Source organism: Muntiacus reevesi, chromosome 10, assembly GCF_963930625.1.
Source record: "Muntiacus reevesi chromosome 10, mMunRee1.1, whole genome shotgun sequence".
Taxonomy (NCBI): domain Eukaryota; kingdom Metazoa; phylum Chordata; class Mammalia; order Artiodactyla; family Cervidae; genus Muntiacus; species Muntiacus reevesi.
In genome coordinates, this window is record NC_089258.1 from 69,448,441 (window position 1) to 69,468,193 (window position 19,753).

The window sequence follows — 19,753 nt, forward strand, 5'->3', positions numbered from 1 at the left end:
TCAGGGTTCTCGCCTTGATCCCATCTGCAGAGTCCCTCTTGCCTTTTGATGCGACCCATTTACAGGCTCTAGGAGTTAAGAATAGGCTTCTTTGAGAGTCAATATTCTGCCTACCAAAGGAAGAAATGTGCTTTCATGGGTCGCAGCTCTAAGTGGGCAATCACTTTAAAAACTTTAGAAGACTTTATAAACTGCTGAAACTTACTGAAGACTTAACGATATAATATCTACCAGCATTTATTGAGGGCTTGCACTGCAACAGACACCTGACTACTCAGTGCTTAAATGCATGATTTTATTTAATCCTTTTAACAGACCTATGATGTAGTTTCTATTACAATCTCATTTTGAATGTTTGGAAACTGAGGTCTAAAGGATTTTAACAATTTGCTCATGGTTGCATAACTAGTATATGGTGGCAGAATGGGATTTGAATTTAGGTCTGTCTGACTCAACCTTTTAACCAGTAAGCTTCCCTACTTACATTGAGTCATCTAGTAGTAAAAGTATAACAGAGTATAATGAAATATTGAGAGTATAATTTATGTAGAGAAAGCCTCCATGATAGTTTTTTTAATATGAAAAATAATTTACCATGAATAAAAGCTTTCAATATGCCATTTTACCAATGAGCTATGTTTAACTGATTAGTATTAGTTGTTTGTAAATAAGATTCAATGATCAATTCTCAGAGTTTTCATTTAAATAGAAAACAGAGCTATTTTGCATGACTAAGCTGAAAGTAAATAGATCCTTCATCATTTTTTAGTGCTCTTAGATTCTATAGGTAAAGAATTTATTTTAGAAGTTTTATCATAGTCTAACTGATTAATAGGCTCTCCTTCCATGCCTGTTGTTCAGTCGCTCAGTCATGTCTGACTCTTTGCGACCACATGGACCGCAGCACACCAGGCTTTTCTGTCCATCACCATCTCTTGGGAGTTTGCTCAATCTCATGCCCATTGAGTCAGTGATACCATCCAGCCATCTCATCCTCCGTTGTCTCCTTCTCGTCCTGCCTTCAGTCTTTCCCGGCATCAGGGTCTTACCCTCTGACCCCACCCCAGATGTAAACACCATGGAGAGCAGGGTTCTTGTTCTTCTTATTCAAGTTTGTTTCATGAGTACTTAAAACAGTAACATTCATTCCATATGGGCTTCTCTGGTGGCTCAGTGGTAAAAAATCCATCTGCCAACATAGATTCAATCCCTGGTTTGAGAAGATACCCTGGAGGAGAAAAATGATAACTCACTCCCAGTATTCTTGCCTGGGAAATCCCGCAGACAGAGGAGCCTGGCAGGCTACAGCCCATGGGGTTGCAAGAGAGTCAGACGTGACTTAGCGCCTGAACAACAACAAACCATTCAATAGACACTCAAATACTGGTTGAAAGAATGGAAATTGAGAACTGTCTAAGAGAATAAAGCTGGCCATCTCTATGAATGAGCCAGTATCTGGCTACTAGTTGGATTTCAGAAAGCCTTTTCAATGTGTAATATTCTAATGTGTTTGGCTGAAAGACAGTGTAATAGGTTCATATTGTTTGAGTAGGAAAGGTACATGATAACCCTGATAAAGCCAAGGTATTCTTGCATAAATCTGTGCATCAGAGCAAAACAAGTGTCTCATTCGATATGTAGTACTTGACTCCTGTACTGACTTTATTACTTTATTCATCTTCCTGTTCAGCAAATGTTATTGGGCACTGTGCTAGTTACTAGGATAAAAGATGAATTAAAAGAAAAAGTTCATGATTTAAGGAGTCTTCTCTCTTCCTGGTTAAAACACTTATTAAGATAAAATGCATTGTATTAAATGGAATAATAATGGATTTATGGGAACACAGAAGAGGGACCCTTAACTTACTATCCAAAAAATACTTCAGTTGGGCTGGTCATCTTGAATATATTTCGGGAAAGTTATAATTTAGACTTATTGGAGAATTGCAAAGATAGGACACAGTTCTTATATACTCTTCATCCAGCTCCTTATTCCCTTGGTGTATTGATCAGCACTGAAAATTAACATTGGTACAATGCCATTAGCTAAACTTTAGGCCTTATTCAGATTTTGCCATCTTGACTATAACCTCATGTTAAAATGAAGTCACGTATCCAAGTGCTTCATTTCCTTTTTTATTCTAAATCTTCTTGCTTTATGCTTGGAGGGTTTTCCACTCATTGTAGTATTCTATAAATCTAAAATTTTTATGACTTTAAAGACCCATTGTTCTTCTTTCCTGGCCTTCCTTGTATCAATCTTTAGGCTTCTAGAATGTTTAGTCTATTCCTTTACACTGGCAGCCCTTCCCTTTGAACATTTTAGTGACCCTTCTTGATAGTTTCCAGGTGCTTTTTTTTTTTTGTCTTGAGGAATGACCACAGCTACATGCAGTTTTTCAGCTGTTAATTATATGATTAGGTGCCATTTGGATTCATATGAGCTAGTATTTTTTGACTTTTCAGATGATTTATGGATGCTGGCAGTCAAATCAGCACTAAGAATGAAAAGTAATTATTTTAAAGATGCAAACTATTTTCACCACCATTTTTCATTAGATTTTTACAGCTGTGTGAAATAGATACCGCAGATCTAGTGCCCATAGCCTCCTTCTTTTTATTAATTTTTTATTGGAGCATAATTGCCCCCCCCCCCCATGACCACACTGCACAGCATGTGGGATCTTATTCCCAGACCAGGGATTGAACCCTTGAGCTCTGCATTGGAAGCAGAGTCTTAACCACTGGACCACCAGGGAAGTCCCCCTCTTACTTCTTTCTAAGGATAAGATGATTGCGTTTCAGAGTGCCTCTCTGGTCCCACAGACCAAACAAGCCTTAGACTCTGAATTTGCAAACTCCTGATTCTTACTATTCAAGGAGATTATAAAAATCTATGAGCAGTGGCACAGGATGGTATATGTGGAGCTTAGTCATTTAAATTCATGAGCTAGAAACTATTAGCAAAGAAGCCAACTAAACTTCTTCCTAAATAAAAACAACCAAAACAAGAGCCTTTCTAGTGGGGTGCCTCTCCCTATGGAGGAAGTGAAAGTTACATGTTGTCATGCTAAGTAAGCTTCATTTTATGCAATATGTGTGAATCTTTGTGCTGAGAAGATTCGATTGCAATTTAGGAACCAGTGGATTCTCTCAGAAGGTACAGAAAGCAGCTCACTTGTACTTTCAAGAGATGCTTTAGTGAGCTAATTTTTTTATGCCAAATGAGGGAAACTGTGAATTCTAACTTCCCTTGTTGTGATTGTGTGTGTTGTCTAAAACCGGCCTCCTTTCACTCTGATCTGATCCTTTGACTTCCAAGGACTGTGCAGGGGGGTATCACAGCCTTGTAGCTCTGTTGGGTGGGTCACAGAATTAGACTGCTTTTGAAGGTCAATGATGTGGCACAGATTTCCTTACCGTAAACAATCTGTTTCTTCCACTCTGGTCATTTTCTGTCTCTTGAACAAATTCATGACACTGGGAACCCTAAGATAAGAAACTCTCCTTTCTTAACCTTTCCTGTGGGGGAGCAGTAAAATGATAAGGATTCAGCTGTTTGGTTGTCTGTGGACTAGCTTAAAAATGCAAAGAAAAGTCTTTAAAGCTACACAAGCTTTGAAGATACTCCAAAGTCAAACTTGGGCCCTATTTAAGGAAGGATGCAAAGCTGGTTGGTTGACTGTAGAGAAATTTAACTTTGATCTGATTGGCTTTAGTGCATTAAGAGGCTTCCCTTCGATCCTGGCATTCACTTTTTAGTGTCATTCAGTTTAATAAGTTATCCATGAATTTAAAAAAAAAAGAAAGAAAGAAATCAGAAACATGGTTACCAGAAAAGCTGACCTGCCTAAATAACAAAGAAAGACACTTTCAAGGTCCTGAAAGGATACACTGATTTTGTGATTAGCTCTGCTAAAATGTTTTCTTCTTCACTGCAGGTTTTAAGGGGCTGTGTGAAAAGTAGACGATGGGGTGCTATTATTGGTATAAATTAGGGCTTTGTTCAAAAGCAGTGTTTTATGTTTGATGCAGTGTTTCAGAGTTTTCCCACAGCTGTTATTGTTTAAAACTACTTCTAATCAAGTGTTCACCTACTCATCTTACCTGGGAATTTTATCCAGTTTAGAACATCTGAGTGAGGTTCTCGCAAAAGAAAAAAAGAATTTTAGTGACATCGGTTAATTAAATGGTTATTATTCTAAATATTAATTAATATTAATATGGTTACTTCAAGGTCATGTTCCTGTCCAAAATTTACTTAAGCACATCAGAAGAGAAGAACCCCATTACCATAAGAGAATAAATAAATATAATATCAAATTCTCAGTAACCGGATATTTCTCAAAATCTCTGTTTAAGTGGCATGTTGGAGATAAATATGGCAGGTATGGGTAGCAAATGAAAAAGACAGAAAAATAGTTTTTGACAACAGAAGAGATCAACTTTATAAACATATGTCAAATGAAATTTGCTGTATGTCAGTTAGGTCAAACTATAATGGATCCGTTTTAACCCTGTGTGTTGATGGCCTTAAATGAGGCTTGCAGGATAGCTTTTCTGTGTCCCTGAGTGAGATGTTCTTGTAACTGGGGGCAGCTGTGGTGACAGCACTCACTAGGCAGGCCTGTTGAACACTTACCTTAAAGCTGCCAGCAACGGTGCCGGTGCTGTGGTTGGCTCCAGATTCCACTGTCACGGCCATTTGCCTTTACACCTTGACGGAGCATCAGTAATCTCTTCAGACCCTCTCGGGGCAGGGTTCCCACGTGGGAGCTGTCTCGTTCCAGTGAACACTAGAGTGGGACCACACTGGAGTGAGACACGGTGCGCTCCGCCCTTGTGGCTTTTGGGGGATGATAGGCAATTGCACAGTTTAAAAATCTATATATTTTTTGCATCATACCATTTTAAAGTATTCTGTCCTGTTTTATTTCCCCATAAATCATCAAGGTAGCTTAGAAGAGACAGCCGTTTTCATATCCACTTATCTCTACTTTCTCCCCCAGACTATATGTTTTGCACTTGGAATATGCTGAAATGATCTACCATGTGTTGTATGCCAGGGTTATCAGGGCACTCTTAATACATCAATAAGATAAATTTTACATTTGACTTATAAACCTATTGGACAGAGCAAATTGTTCAGTTGGTGCCTAGGAGTTAAGAGCAGGAGCTGGGACTTCCTTGGCAATGCAGTGGTATGTCACCTTCCAGTGGAGGGGATATGGGTTCCATCCCTGGTCTGGGAGCGAAGGTTTCACATGCCTCTTGGCATGGGTCAGCCTTCTACACCCCAATATGCCAGCTCTGTGACTGTGGGAGGTTGCTTTACCTCTCTGTTCCTGTTTGGTTGTCTATGAATTGGAATAATGCACATATCTCCTGGAATTGCCTCAAAACTTAAAAGACTTAATAAACATGATGCTCTCAGGCCAGTGCTTGATATTTAATACATACTAGGTTACTCAATTAGTGTCAGCTATTATTATTCTAAAGGAGTTTATTGTTGAAAGTACTGTGAGGACCTTATTGTAACTTCACCTTCTAAGTCTTGAGACCACCATTATAGTAGTTTTATAGTTTTGTCTTTGACCTTCACTATGAAATACTGGGCACAGCCCTACAGAGCTATATAGAAGATGAAGATTGCTAATTTCAACAAACATAATATTAATTTTTCAGGTTGAAAAATTCTCTTACCTAGTAAATCTGTGCTTATTGCCCTTGTAGAATTGTACAGTGTTGTAAATCTCTCACAGACATTTATGCAGAGGTGATCTGATTGTAAGAAACATAAAATTACTGTGGTGGCTATGAAGTGAAATAATAGTTCCTAGATTTTTGTCAGCTGTCCCAGCTTTATATCCTTGTCTGCAGCTTGACAGCCTTGTGACCTTGTACAAATGTTGGCATAACCCCTCGTATCCTCACCTGTAAAATGGAAAGAATAGTTATCCAGCTTATATGAATACATACAAGGAAAAAGGAAAAGGGAAATTGACCCAAATGGTAAATTTGGGGATGTGCATTGATCATAATAGTTACTGACTAGTTAAGGAACAAATTTAGACCTTGTAGACTGGGGTAATCAATGAAGACAGTTGATCAACTTTGATTTGAAAACAGAGGAGATCATATTAAAATGTTCACTCTTCTTAAAATGGAATAACAGCCTGGCAGGAGCCTCTGAGATAAGGTGCCTTAAAGGAGATGGGAAGGAGTATGGTTGCAATGACTGGGGTCTTAGCTGAGGCAGGAATCAAGTAGAAAACATTTTTTTTTTTTTAATTTATTTTAAATTGGAGGATAATTGCTTTACAGTATTGGCTTCTGCCATACCTCGACATAAATTAGCTGTAGGTATACATATGTCCCCTCCCTCCTGAACCTGCCTCGCACCTCCCACGCCGTCCTACCCCTCTCGGTTGTCGCAGAGCCCTGATTTGAGTTCCCGGAGTCATAGAGCACATCCCCATTGGCTGTCTGCTCTCCATGTGGTCATGTGTGTGTTTCCAGGCGACTCTCTCCATCTGTCCCACCCTCTCCTTCCTCCCTCACCCGCCGTGGCCATAAGTCTGTTTTCTATGTCTGCGTCTCCGTCGCTGCTTCCAGTAGAGGACATTTTAACGACGATGACCAGGTGAGAGAAATCCAGGAGGATGTAAAAATGGCAAAGTAAAGGCAGGAATGCTTTTTTGACCGTTTTCCAGTTAGATTTACATTTCCTTTTTATTAGCGACATATGGCAGAGAGCATGAGTCCTGATCCAGTGGAATGCATAAAAATGAAAATAATGTCAGTGGGGCCCTTTGATCTCAAATTTTAAAAAAGCCTTTTTGAGAAAGTGGGTGTGGGTTTTGAAGTAATATTTGGGCCTGGATCTCTTCTTTATCAGTATCTTCTAAATCCCTTCCTTCTACTTAGTTTTTTTCAGCAGGGAAGTTTTGTGCTAAGTCCTTGAGATCCTATGTGTCCAATACACTTAGACATCTGGATGTTTATTGGCTTTTCCAGTGGCACAGCAGGTAAAGAATCTGCCTGCAGTTCAAAAGACACAAAAGTTGTGAGTTTGATCCCTGAGTCAGGAAGATCCCCTGGAGAAGGACATGGTAACCCACTCCAGTATTCTTGCCTGGGAAATGGAACCTGGTGGGCTCCTGGGGTCACAAAGAGTTGGACACAACTGACAGACTAATGCTATGTTGGACATTTGGATGTTTGTCAAAATGGACCCATCATCACCACCACCACCATAAACCTGAGCCTCCACATAGGGACTGTGATCACCTGCTCAAGACTGCTCTTGCCTCTCCTTTGATTGGATAGCGACAAATTCCTTAAATGGCCCTCTTTTTTTACACGTGCCTCTTTAGTGTAGCCTGTTGGGTGTGATGTTTAGCTGTAGAATGTGATCAGTCATTTCCTGTGGCCTTAGAGTAAGCATGGGCTTCCCCAGTGGCTCAGTAAGTAAAGAATCCACCTGCGATTCAGGAGACATAGGAGATGCAGGTTCCATCCCTGGGTCAGGAAGATCCCCCAGAGAAGGAAGTGGCAACCCACCCCAGTATTCTTGCCTGGAAAATCCCACGGATGGAGGGACCTGGTGGTCTACAGTCCAGTGGGTCACAAAGAGTTGAACATGCCTGAGAGGGAAAAAAAAAGAAGAGTAAACATAATTTTTGACTGGGCTGGTTGTGGCTCATACCTCTGAAAGGAACATTTAAAAGAATCCTACTGTTTCAGTCAGCTTGTAGCAGTGAACTGGGGGATGTGGAACTTTGTGCAAATCTCTATGTGAAAAGCCCCGCTGAAGACTGAATTGTTTGAGAGATGAAGGTTAACACTAGTAAGAAGCCGACTCTGGCTTAGTGGTCCTACCATTGTGAATAAGAGAAGTAAAACGCTGAAATATTGCTCCCGAATTTATTGTATTATAATATGTTGTATAATGACATGTTCCATGCATGTGTTATGAGGATTGTTCCAAACGCTTGTAAAGATATTATTTGGTGATGCACATTCATCCTTGTATAAGGAGTTGGGCATAGAACTGCTAAAATGGTATTTCTGGGTCCAACTGTCTTAACTCTACTTTGAAGCCAACCTTAGTGTGTTGACTGGTATAGTTTGTTGCCAATGGTATGGAGTAAGCTTGAGAATATCTTGTAATAAACCCCTGAACTTTATATAGTGACTTTCTCACAAGTGGAGATCCCCATATGCTTTTTATCTCATTCTCCAAATATCCTTGCTGAATACACAGGGACACATAGTAGGTTTCCATTTAGGTTCACAGGGAACTCTAGTTAACTGCAGTTAGGGACAGTCTATCTGGAGGATGATTCGGCTGGACTTGAGGCAGCGTGAGCCTTAAGTCACCACATGTGGCAGCAAATAGTGACCTGTGAGATGGTCCCTAACATAACAAGACCACACACCACCTCAGTAGCAGTGATTTTAATCCTAGGTGTATTGTGAAATACCATTGCTGCTAGACCTTGCTGCCTTATACACAGCTATATTTACAAAATATAAACCTGATAAATTTTCCCTTTTATAGTCAAATTTGTGAGTACAACTCAGAAAAGACCAGATGACTCAGTATAATAAACTTTATCCATTCTGTACATTGTGACCATAATTTTCTCAATAAAGGACTTATAGAGACTTTCCTCAGTCACTCATTTACCTTTAACATGACTATAAAATAGGGCATCCTTCTGTGTAGAAGACCCATTCATGATACTTATGTAACTTTCCTTAACTAACATCATTGCCGATCACCAGTTTTCACTGTGAGATCCGCACCTGTGTGGTATCAGGCTTTTAAATGGTTTTATGCGAGGAAGGCTTCACTCAGGAGTCATAGCTGAAAACTCACAGTGATTTGATAATATTTTGCAGGTTTCCTGTTTAGTTTGTTCAGTGTCAAGTCTCTTCAGTTTAACTGTACAGTCAAATGTGGAGAGCTATGAGCTAGTTTTGCACCGTCAGGACGTCCAAAGAAAAGAAACAGTTCATCTAGTGTCCCATGCTATCTGCATATCTCATCAACACACACATACTAAAAGGCGTTCCCTGTTCTTAACAATACAGTACAACATTTGATAATAGCAATATTGAACATATTAAAAAAATGAGCACCCAGTGGACAAGTAAAATGAGACGATTGCTTAGATGGGTAGTTCTTCATCTTTATCACAAATACTTATTCACACATTAAAGAATTGGAATAAACAAGCATTGTGTCTTCAATTTTTGTGTGGTCAGCATGTAAAATAATTGTTTTTGGATTACTGCCACAGTTTTTTTTTCTCCATTGTACAACCTATCAAATAAAAAATTTAGACATGCAAAAATAGACTTTTAAAGTATATAGTCATACCTGCTTGCATTGACTTAGAGTCGGAAGAGTATGTTCATGATCTTTTAAAGCCCTGTAAAACACTTAAAGCCTGTAAAAACGAGTGCCTGTAAAATGTGTGGCATTGCTCTGAGGGTTTGGGGGTTTCTATTTTTATAGGCTGTTCCTTTTTGCACTTTACTGTCTGTCTCTGTTGATACATTTCTAAGGGTGTGGATAGGTTCATATTAATGTCAAGCAAGTTTGAAGTAGATTTAAGCCATGACTATTTAAAACTTGCTCTGTCATTAAATTGTTTCAGGGTGTGGAAATGCTGCCTCCCAGCATCACAGTGAAAGCAGAATTATGAACTGTGGTAGACCAAATACAATTAAATCATTCCAAAGATGCTCAGATCATTTACTGCATTGGAAGCAGTAACTTAGCATTGTGCTTACCTTCAGTCCATTTTTAGTTAGGGCTTCCCAGGTGGCGCTAGTGGTAAAGAACCTGTCTGCCCGTGCAGGTGGGCGTAAGAGACACAAGTTCAATCCCTGGGTTGGGAAGATCCCCTGGAGGAGGAAATGGTATCCCACTCCAGTTTCTTGCCTGGAGAATCCCATGGACAGAAGAGCCTGGCGGGCTGCAGTCCACACAGTGGCACAGAGTTGGACAGGACTGATGTGACTTGGCACACGCAGCAGCGGTTAAATTAACAGACTGTTTACTCTTAAATAAGAATTGAAGGGCATGTACATTTTTTTTTTTACAGTTTTAAAATCCAAGTACTCGCTTTCAAATATTGCCCATGGTTTCGAAGCTACCCTTGGTCTTATAAAATTATATCTGAATTTTAGAAAGTACTTGGCGGAGTGATTTCTCAGTGAAATAAATGAGATTATTTTATGCGAGTAAACCGTGTGAGAAACATACGTAGTTTTAAAATGTATTCTAGTAACATATACCTATTGTTTTATAATCTAATGGAAGGAAATTTACTCTATTGAAAGTTGTCTCATTATGAACAGAGGAGAAAAAGCTCACAGACCGTATGTCCTCAACATTAGTTTGCACACTTGTCAAGAGTCTGAAATATCCAGGGGTACTCCATTAGGGTGGTTATGTGAGAAGAAATAAAGAAAAATTTATGTTTTTGCCCAGTCCATAGGATGCCTCCATCTGGGCTCCGCCTGGCGTGAGTGAGGAACTTTATGTGGTACTTTTCTAGAAGGTATCACTGACCGCAGAATGCCCAGGGGCCCAGAGTGCAGTCGTGTGGCTGGGTTAGTGGGTCACAGATTTCTTTCTCCATTTATGGAGAATTTTTAACACCTTAAACAGCTGTTCTCTGAAAGCTGTATATCCTCACGTCATAGCTGGTTTCCCCTGAAGACACAGCAGAGACATGATGACAAGTGGACTTCCAGGGATGCTGGAAGCTTCTGTGCTTATGATAGTCTTGAAGCTACATGCAAGAGAGAGCAGCTTAGGCTAGTCAATGGAGGTATATCCAAATCCCAAACACTAAGAAATGTTCATACATTGGGGTTAGCTTAAGGAGTGGATATTCTAGTTATAAAAGGCCTTGCCTCTCAAGGTCTGTGTCTCATTATGTCATAGATCATCTCTTAAGGACAAAGATGTTCCAGTCTTGCATGTGAACCCCCAAAGGAGAGAGCAAATGTGTTGACCTGCCAAATAAGGGATTGTTTTCCTTCCACCAAAGGGCCTACTGGGATTGAAGCCCCAAAGTCATGGTTATCAGGTTGAATGTAGGAGGATTTCAGTGCCATACCACTCACAGAATTTTAATGGAGAATATAATCTTAAGAGCTACATCTGTAAGTTACAACACAGATATTCCCAAGAATCTCAGTGACTTCAAATTTAGCCAAGACTTCAAAAGTATTTACTGAAAGCTTGAGACTTTTTTAATGGCAGAAAGATCAGATTTTAAAAAGGCAAAAAAGCTAATAGAAACCAGTATTCCTTTTCCTCCCTTTCTCTGTGTGTGTGTGTGTGTGCATGTGCATGCATGTATGCATGTGCATCCTTATTTGCAGAATCATGTGAAATTTAGTTGTAGATATCATGATATTTCAGCAAATACTGCCTAAGAACAAGGGCATTCTTCTGCATGACCACAATGCAGTTATCACACTTGAGAAACTTCATTTTGATACAGGAGCTTTATTCAGATTTCCCCAGTAGTCCTAATAATGTTCCTTATTACTATTTTTTCCCTGAAGCAAGATCCAATCACGAGTCAAAGTCTATTGCGTTTGTAGTCTCTTTAATCTACATCAGTTTCACAGTGTTTTATCTTTCATGACATTGATATTTCTGGAGCCTAGACCAGCTGTTTTGTCAAATAACCTTCAATTTGAATTTGTCCAATTGTTTCCTCACATTTGAAATCAAGACTCTTACTAAAGTCATAATAAATAAAGAAATGAAGATAGGAGGGGAATGGGGAAGGAGAGGTGACAGAGACAGTGGAATAGAATAAGAGAAAAAAAGTAAAAAGAGATGCAAATGGACTTCACGAAGATTTCAAACTAGATGACAAAATCTAGCAGATTTGTGTTCAGACTGTATTGGTAAGCAAATGAAAGGAGAGGTGGGTGAGGGAACATGGCACTTAATGAGAGTTAAGGACATCTCAAATACTGGGTTTGGAACATTTTGGATAGAGACAAGGGAATGAACCTGGAAAATCTGGGCTGTATGCCAAGCTAAACACAAAATTAAGTGAAAACAACAACAAAAATTCACACTAGTTCTTTTAATCTGTACATAAAAGAATGAGGTGGTTTATTTTTCTTAATAAATGTAAACCAGTTTTTTGGTATATTTAAAACCCTTTACTAGGTTTACAAAATTGAAAATGATCTTAAGGAGTTAATAGGAATATACAAATACTATACCAGATAGATGAGAATTTAGTCTGTATTTTAAAGCCTCCAGAACAGAAATTCGTGGACCACATCTTAAAGGGAAGGATTCTAGGAAAGCTCTTCAGGAAGTAAATCTTATTTTCAAGCTGTCAAAAAAACTAACCAGAGAAAATCATCGGGTGTCAGAGGCTAAGAACAGCTGAAATATTGATACAGTTTTCTAACTTGCTGCTGTGTCTTCACATTTAGTGTCTGCTTCTCCACCTCATCTCCCGGCCTCTAAATAAGAAAAAGGGGGATGTGTGATTGTAGGAACACTGTTAAGAAGTCACAGCGTTCAAATCGTTTCTGCTGTAATTTAATGGAAAAATTATATACTCATTCCTGACATTTTTGGAGGGATTTCCTTGGTAAGGGCAGAGTTGTAGAAAAATAAATACATGCAGAGTGGGAAAGGTACACCATTTCCTGTTCGTGCTTAACATGGTTCTGATTGCCATCCTTGGAGTCTTGATGCTGAACACAGTGAATAATTGCTCACTGGGTCTGAGAGGTGCAGTCTCTTTGGGTGGATTTGAAGAATTAACTTCCCATTAAATCCTGAACTATGGCAGAAATAAACTTTGTACTTGGTTTTTGTAAGACTCAATGGAAACAGAGATGTTGAGACATCACTTTCTGCAGTGTTGATTAAGTGAAATTATGTGTGCAGAGGAAAATCCATTCAATATGCTTTTATTTTTTAAACTGTTTTATTATGGGGAAAAAAAAACCCAGACATACTATATAGTATTGCAGGGATTTCCCTGGCAGTCCAGTGGTTAAGACTTGGCCTTCCAATGCCGGGGTGAAGGTTCGATCCCTGGTTGGGCAGCTGAGATCCCATATTCCTTGCGGTCAAAAAGACAAAACATAAAACAGAAGCAATATTGTAACAAAATCAATAAAGAGTTTTTAAATGGCCTACATTTTAAAAAAATCTTAAAAAAGAGTCATATACTAAATCCCTGCTTCTATATATTGACTGACTGACTGCTGTCAACTTCTTGGGGAATTTATTTCATTTTTATGCCTAACCATTCCCCACTGGCTTCCCAGGGGACACTAGTGGTAAAGGACCGAGGACTGGCCTGCCAGTGATATAGAGATGCAGGTTCCATCCCTGGGTTGGGAAGACTCCCTAGAGGAGGGCACAGCAACACACTCCGGTATTCTTACCTGGAGAATTCCATGGACAGAGGAGCCTGGTGGGCTACAGTCCATGGGGTCGCGAAGAGTTGAACGTGACCAAAGCAACTTAGCACATTCCCCACTACCATTTCATATTGAAGTAAATCTCAGATATTCCAACATTTTATCCATAAAGACTTCAGTAGAGAATAGGTACTCTTTGAAGTCTTGCTTAAAAATAATGGTATGTAAGCATTTAATATAAATGAATGAGTGACTGAAAGTCACTCAGTCATGTCCAACTCTTTGCAACCGCATGGAATATACAGTCCATAGTATTCTCCAGGCCAGAATACTGGAGTGGGTTGCCTTTCCCTTCTCCAGGGGATCTTCCCAACCCAGGGTTCGAACCCAGGCCTCCCACACTGCAGGCAGATTCTTTACCAGCTGAGCCACATAAAGTGTCCTATAAATTAATGCACAATATAAGTGCTCTCCTGTCTCTGTTGAGAAGATTTAGAAGGGTGAAATCCAATTGAACTGATAATCTGATGGGAGTATGGTGGTCTTCCGGAAAGGTCATTTGTTGTTTGTGGGAGAGTATCTGTAGACCCAATAAAAGTGTTGTCACCATAGAAAGAGTGATGTCACCAAAGAATTCCTGTCTTGAAGAAATGAGTGTTGTTAAGATGTATGAGTCCTCTTTGTTCTCTGGATTTCTCCTGTTGATAGCATAGTCTAACTCTGACTCTCCAGAATATTGTAACCATGACCAAGAGACACTTAACCTGTCTCTGAAAATAAGCTTCCCATTTGAAAAAAATGGGTGTGATACCTGTTTTACATATTCACGGAACTGTCATGCAGATTAATTGTGATCTGGGGTGGGGGGTGGGGATGTGAATGTGCTTTAGAAATAATGGCCCAGTTACCTCTTCTTCTTTAGCATAAGATTTTGATTCTTTGAAATGACCAGTCTTCAGGATTTTTAATAGTACCAGAGGATGTAAAGATGGAAGAAATTGCTATCTTGAATTGCTATCTTGTGTGTGTGTGTGTGTGTATTGTTTAGAATGTTTTTAAAGAACAGATTTTTATTGAAGTAGACTTGATGCACAATATAGTGATTCTCAATTTTTAAATGGTGTACTACATTTTATGCTTTATGCTTCGCTGGTGGCTTGGACAGTAAAGAATCTGTCTGCAATGCAGGAGAGTGGGATTTGATCCCTGGGCGGGGAAGATCCCCTGGAGAAGGAAATGGCAACCCACTCCAGTATTCTAATTTGGAGAATCCCATGGACAGGGGAGCTTGGTAGACTACAGTCCCTGGGATCACAAAGAGTTGGACACGGCTGAGCAGCTAACACTTTCACTATATTTTATAATTATTATAAAATAAAGGCTATGCCCCCTGTGTTGTACAATATGTCCTTGTAGCTTATTTTATACCTAATAGTTTGTACCTCTTAATCATCTACACATATATTGCCCCTCTCCACTTCCCTTTCCCCACTGGTGACTGCTAGTTTCTTCTTTATATCTGTGTGTCTGTTTCAAAGAATAATTTTATAACCTAAGTTCTCTTTTTCCCCCTGAATATATTTTATCTGAGCATTTTTATTATTCTCTAAGCTGAGATACATTTTGACTGATACCCCCCTCCCCTTTTTCTTTTCTCTCTCAGTTAGTAAAGCCTTTGTGAATGGTTTCTTGATCAGGCTCACCAAAATGAACATGTTTCTCTTGGGAAGATTGCCGTATGATCAGAACTTTTTTCCTTCTCTTTTCTCTTCTAGCCTTGCCTCCCCGCTTGAAAGAGATGAAGAGTCAGGAGTCTGTGGCAGGTTCCAAACTAGTGCTTCGGTGCGAGACCAGTTCTGAATACTCCTCTCTCAAGTTCAAGTGGTTCAAGAATGGGAGTGAATTAAGCCGAAAGAACAAACCACAAAACATCAAGATACAGAAGAGGCCAGGGTGAGTATCCTGCATTACACAGCAGATTCCATGCCTAGCAATACAATGGTATAAAATATAAAAATCACTCACAGCTTAGTAAATAAGGATACCATCAAAAAAAACAGGATATGTGATAAACGAAAAGATTTTTTGTTATATGGGGGCCAGAAATTGGGTCATTAGATAGGAAAGAATTTTAAAATATGTCATCTTACAACTTCTGAAGAAAGAAAGGAAGGATGGATGTGGAAAGGACTGTAACATGTGGCTAGAAATAGAAGGGGTGAGAGAAGATAATATTAATAATAAGCTGTGTATAGCACAGGAAGCTCAGCTAGTGCTCTGTGATGACCTGAGGGGTAGGACCAAGGGAGGTCCAAGCAGAAGGGGATATATATATATATCAGATTCACTTCATTGTGCAGCAGAAAAACTAACACAAAGGGGTAAAACAGTTATACTCCAGTGAAAAAATAAATTTAAAAAAGAATTCAAAACAAAAATTTTTTAAAAATTAAAAAAATATTAATAGGTGCTATTGTAATAGTAAAGTAATAGATGAGATCCTAAAATCCTGTATAGAATACCTATGCCTTACACGATCAAGCTCAGTTGGGAAAGGATCTGCCTGCAATGTAGGAGACCTGAATTCAATTCCTGGGTTGGGAAGATCCCCTGGAGAAGGAAATGGCAACCCACTCCAGTATTCTTGCCTGGAGAATCCCATGGACAGAGGAGCCTGGCGGGCTACAGTTTGTGGGTTTACAAGAGTCAGACACGACTTAGCGACTAAATGTATATCATCATGTGAAGAGTTAGAATGTAATCTGTTGAATCTGAACTACTCTCAAGTAAATTTAATATGTAAAATTAATGTGTAACTGACAATTCTATTAAGCTCCATCACTGTGAGAGCAGATTAAAATATCTAGTAATCCTAAGCAGCAAGAATCTTAAGTTTTCCTGCCCTCCTCGAGGAGATTCCTATTTGGGAAGGCTTCATGTGACACCCTATAATGTCTGTATTCTACACCTACTCTAAAATGATGCTCTTTTATTTATTTTTTTCTTCATTTTTTTTTCTCCTTATTTAAGAACATTTACTTCTATCAATGTGACATGTATCATAGGGGTTCACAGCTCCAAGGAGACCTTTTCTCTACTTACACTTCAGAGGGTCCCAGTGACATCCCAGAGATGATATATGAAGCAACAATGAGAATCACCTCCTAGACTTTTATTTTATAGGACAAATACCAAAAAAATCAAACACACATGAGCCAGAAAAAATAAAGTGATATAAGGGAAATGAATTTTATCTTACCAAAGTGTTTAATGACTGTAAGAGCCATAATTAGGGATGCTTTCTCGTTTCTATGGTTTTAGTAACTACTCTGCTTATCCTTTTTATTGATTGTGTCAGTACAGTGTCTTGATTTGGAAGAATAATACAGAAGGAAATATCACTGTAGCAGGTGGTACTTCAAATATACACAAAAGAATAATTCTATGAAGTGACAGAGTGCTTTTGTATATAATCTTATTTGTTTGGTTTTTTAACAATTTTCCCCTAGGTAGTAAAGGCAATTTACTGCCCATGGTGACTCTAATTTTGCAGGTTAAGAAATCAAGGGTCAAAAAACTGTTGTCTCTCCTTGAGTCACCCAACTAGCTATGAATAAGCTGGAACACAAATCAATGTCTCAGATTCCTTAATGTGTCTCTCCTTTAAAAATGGAAAGCAGACATATTTTATCACATGTGTCCATGTGGGGAAGGGAGGAGAGACAACAAATTGAAAAAACAAGCATGATTCTTTTTGAGAAGTTTAACAACAAAGAAAAATTACTTTTAGCTAGGTTTTGGTGTCTGTTTTGTTTTTTATCAATTAGCAAGGTTAGTAAGAAACAGTTATCTGCATAAGCGGAGTGAAGTCTCAAGCCAGGTTCGTAAGAAACAGTTATTTGCATAAGCAGAGTGATGTCTCATTTGTTTCTATGTGGCTATTAGTCGAGAGCAAAAATATTTAAGAGCCCACGAAAAGCTTATATGCTAGAAATGTGGAGAAATGAAAGAATCCTAGGGCGTTTTATACTGAGGGCATCAAAAGATTGTAGAGAGATTATCTAGTACAGCCTTATATGAAGCAATCAAGTGCTGAAATCCTGTTAGGGCTGGAGGGCTTCAGGATTTTTAAGCAGCCCATCTATTTACAAACAGTAGTCTAAAAACTTGATTATTTATGCTGAGGTAAGTTCTACCTTGTGGGAGGTTAAATTTATTAATAATTAGGGAAACGAAATATCTAACACTGAACATCAAACAGTAAAACTAAGCGCTGAATTGCAGGTTACTGATGCTCAGTGCCATGGGACTTGGGAAGCGGGGAAGACCCCAGGAGCTTCAGGAGTCACTGTGAGGGGGTGGATTGGACTCTGCTAAAGAGAGAGAGGCCCCCTGGATGGGTAGGGTGGGTTATAGAGTAGAGCAGTAAGTAGCAGGTTCTGTTTATAGGACGATAAAGAGGCCAGTTGAATTGGGCCAGTGAGAGAGTGGATGGGAAATTTTGCCCTTCCTTGGATAAGATGCTGTGTGTTGGTCCTGGTCTAGAAGCTGGGTCCAGAGAGATGAACAAAAAGTGCATGCTGTCTCAGAGGCTTGGTCTCAAGTGGGGAAGGGAAATACAAGCAGTTATAATTTTCAGTTTTAAATGTGATGATAGTGACGATCACAGGAGGCTTTAGAAAGGTATGCACAAGGATGGTGGAGGGGATCCAGTCCTGGACTGTGGAGGCTTCCTAGAAAGAAGGGGAGGAGGGAGGGAAGGCGGAGAGATTATCCAGGCTGAAGGAACAGAATGAAGCAGCTGCGGACTGCAGGTATTTAAGGTGAAGATACCTGAAGAGAAGAAGCTGAATAGGTTGGGTAAATAAGATGACAAAAAGGAACAACAACAACAAAAAAAAGAGAACCCCCCCCCCCCCCCCGGAATGAATACGGTCCGAAAGAGCACGTGTACAGGTACAGAACTAATTTGTTACATGGCTTGGATGACATATAAAAGTGTCATTAGTATTCAGAAAGGCATTTTCACATTGGCTTCATAGGCTCAGACAGCTAAGAGCACTGTCTACATATTAATAAAATCCCATTATCCCGGAAAGGCCAGTGTTCAGAAATTACTTCTTTTAAACAATAGCCTTGCTGGAAAGAATTAAGTGGGAACAAAAAAAAAGAATTTTATTCAAGTAATGTGACTGCAAATGACTCTTGGCAAAGCATTGAACATTTTTGAGCCTCCAAAAATAAGACACTTTGTGTAAAGTGGGCAGCCACTGATAAGTGATCAGCTAATTGGGTTTCAGAATTGGGTATTTGGTCATTTCTGAGGCTGTATCTTTAAAAAAAAATTAGTGCTGCCTTTTTTAAGGGATCAAACTGAATCTAAATTTAATTAACATTTGCAAGATGCTCTATTATTTCAACTTTCAACTTAGAAGAGAATGGATACTATTGTTATTATACCCATTAAAAAATTAATATCCTGAGAATGAAGGAAATTAGGTTTCTTCCTGTAGATCTAATGTTAATAAATGGTTACTCTTGGACTTGAAATTGATCTGTATCTATGCCTTTTGTCTTTTTCACTCCATGTCTCATGTCTTTTCACAACTACTTGTGATTTTGCCGTAGTATCCAGTGAAGTCATAACATGTTTAAGGCAAGGGACCTGTTTAGGCTTAAACTGCTTAATAAAAAACATTCTTATTTGTCAGCTTCCTCTACATGCTCATATTTTTTCATTATGAAGACATTTCAAAATGTTAACAATTTGTAGTGGTTACTTGCTTACTTAACTTTATCTTACTACATTTGCTCTTAGCCAACAGGCCAAGAAGGGATAAACTGTCTCTTAGGCTATGATCACAAGCAGAGGTGAATTTTAATGTAAGGTTTAGGATTTCCCTGGGACCCTCTTTATTTAAAGTAAAATGTTGACTCTCTTCCAATCCTTCGCCTAGATTTCTTTTTCACATTTTATAATCTAGATTGTTTGTAACAGTCAGAATTTCCTTTTAATCCCTTAGTGTTATGAAAAGATTTTACACCACTAGGGAATCGCTATTATTTTGTAAAGTCTTATCCCCTCTTCAGCCCCTGCTCCTACTAATAAATGACATTCGTACATGTTCTTCCTATGATTCTGCATTCATGTGTGAGCCTTTTTGTTTGTTTTATTTGGCTGAGCAAGGTGTGGGACCAATTAAAAGAAATAGAAGCTGCCCTGGTCTTAAGTGTCTACTTATCCCTTTGTTATTGTTTCCTTTGCCTGGTGGACGATTTTGATCAAGAAAACTGGTTAAAGAGCTTGATTGTGTGA

At 39.0% G+C, this 19,753-nt stretch overlaps 1 protein-coding gene across 8 annotated transcripts in view; it reads left to right on the top strand.

Moving 5' to 3' along the window:
* NRG1 (neuregulin 1) overlaps positions 1-19,753 on the top strand; it is a 1,100,563-nt gene that overhangs the window by 909,363 nt on the left and 171,447 nt on the right. For all 8 annotated transcript variants that reach the window (XM_065947042.1, XM_065947035.1, XM_065947037.1 and 5 more), the window contains exon 2: positions 15,213-15,390. In XM_065947042.1, coding sequence (XP_065803114.1) covers positions 15,213-15,390 — 178 coding nt within the window. The remainder of the gene's footprint in view (positions 1-15,212; positions 15,391-19,753) is intronic.